At 46.7% G+C, this 1851-nt stretch overlaps 1 protein-coding gene across 1 annotated transcript; it reads left to right on the top strand.

Annotated features, from left to right (window-relative positions):
* Nucleotides 1–473: 473 nt before the first annotated feature.
* On the top strand, nucleotides 474–1406 carry LOC128046421 (olfactory receptor 2A14-like). Its single transcript, XM_052638502.1, has one exon. It carries the CDS (start codon nucleotides 474–476, stop codon nucleotides 1404–1406), a length of 933 nt encoding a protein of 310 aa, XP_052494462.1.
* Nucleotides 1407–1851: the final 445 nt, after the last annotated feature.

The raw sequence follows: 1851 nt of genomic DNA on the forward strand, positions 1-1851 counted from the left end.
TAACTTGGACCAAGAAGACAAGCAAGCCTTGAAAATAAAACTATCTCTTTTTAGAGATGGTTTGTCAGGGTTCTCTTTCTTCTAACTGCATTAATAATCAAGACTCATAGAGACTCATAGCCTTGAAGGGAAGCCAGAAAACTTGAGTTCTCCCAAACTTTGTATGTGTGCATGCAAATGTGCATTAGGTAGAGTATATAATAATGTATCCTAATACATTTTATTGTCTATAATAAATGTTACATATATATGCTATTATTTCTTTGATAGAAGGATAACTTTTTCTGATAAATATGAGCACACAGAATTAGTTTTAACCATATATCTAACAATAAATTGTAGGAAATCCATCCAAAGTAATACATTTCCAAATGCTCACTTTGTTACACTTAGAAGGTATTTTGTGTCTTGATTTCCCTGCAGCTCTGACCTTCCTGTCCCAGAGGGTGGCTTCTCTGTCTCTACCCAGGAGCATGGGAGGCAACCAGACACGGATCAGAGAAGTCACCCTCCTGGGATTCCAGGTCGATTCGGCACTGGAGTTTTTCCTCTTTGGTCTTTTCTCTCTCTTCTACACCCTCACCCTTCTGGGGAATGCAGTCATCCTGGGGCTTATCTGCTTAGACTCAAGACTGCACACCCCCATGTACTTCTTCCTCTCACACTTGGCCATCATCGACATGTCCTATGCCTCCAACAGTGTCCCCAAGATGCTGGCAAATCTTGTGAGTCAGAAAAGAACCATCTCCTTTGTTCCCTGCATTATGCAGACATTCCTATATCTAGCTTTTGCTCACACAGAGTGCTTGATTTTGGTGGTGATGTCCTATGACAGGTATGTGGCCATCTGCCACCCCCTCCGTTACGTTACCACCATGAGCTGGAGAGTGTGCACTGTCCTGGCCAGCGCTTCCTGGGTGTTAAGCTTCCTCCTGGCCCTGGTCCACTTAGTTCTCTTTCTGAGGCTGCCCTTCTGTGGGCCTCATGAAATCAACCACTTCTTCTGTGAAATCCTGTCTGTCCTCAAGCTGGCCTGTGCTGACACCTGGCTCAACCAAGTTGTCATCTTTTTGGCCTGTGTTTTTATCTTACTGGGGCCCCTCTGCCTGGTGCTGGGCTCCTATGCGCGCATCCTGGCCTCCATCCTGAGGATCCAGTCCACTGAGGGCCACAGGAAGGCCTTCTCCACCTGCTCCTCCCACCTCTGCGTGGTCGGGCTCTTCTTTGGCACTGCCATCGTCTTGTACATGGCCCCCAAGTCCCGCCACCCTGAGGAGCAGCAGAAGATCCTTTCCCTGTTTTACAGTCTTTTCAACCCCATGCTGAACCCGCTCATCTACAGCCTGAGGAACAAAGAGGTCAAGGGTGCCTTTAGGAGAGTGCTGTGGAAGGACAGGCTAATGTGAAGAATATCAAAGGGAAACACGCAGGAGGAACTTTGTTCCTTCTGAAATATGGTGAATGCATGCTAAGTTGCTTCAGTTGTGTCTGACTCTAATCAACCCTATGGACAATAGCCCACCAGACTCCTCTGTCCATGAGATTCTCCAGGCAAGAATACTGGAATGGGTTGCAATGACTTCCTTCAGGGGATCTTCCCAATTCAGGGATCAAACCCAAGTCTCTTATGTCTCCTGCATTGGCAAGTGGGTTCTTTACCACTAGCACCACCTGTTAAGCCCCTGAAATATGGTAGGGGGCATTTTTTGCCTTTAGCTGTAATGCTACAATATTATAGCATATTATAGACCTAACTGGACTTTCCTTGTGGCTCAGCTGGTAAATATGCCTGCAGTGTGGAAGACCTGGGTTTGATCCCTGGGTTGGGAGGATCTCCTGGAGAAGGGATAC

Source organism: Budorcas taxicolor, chromosome 4 (assembly GCF_023091745.1).
Source record: "Budorcas taxicolor isolate Tak-1 chromosome 4, Takin1.1, whole genome shotgun sequence".
Taxonomy (NCBI): domain Eukaryota; kingdom Metazoa; phylum Chordata; class Mammalia; order Artiodactyla; family Bovidae; genus Budorcas; species Budorcas taxicolor.

Bases quoted from the DNA above. Each gene is read 5' to 3' on its own strand.
- LOC128046421 (XM_052638502.1), top strand. From the start codon at position 474: ATGGGAGGCAACCAGACACGGATCAGAGAAGTCACCCTCCTGGGATTC.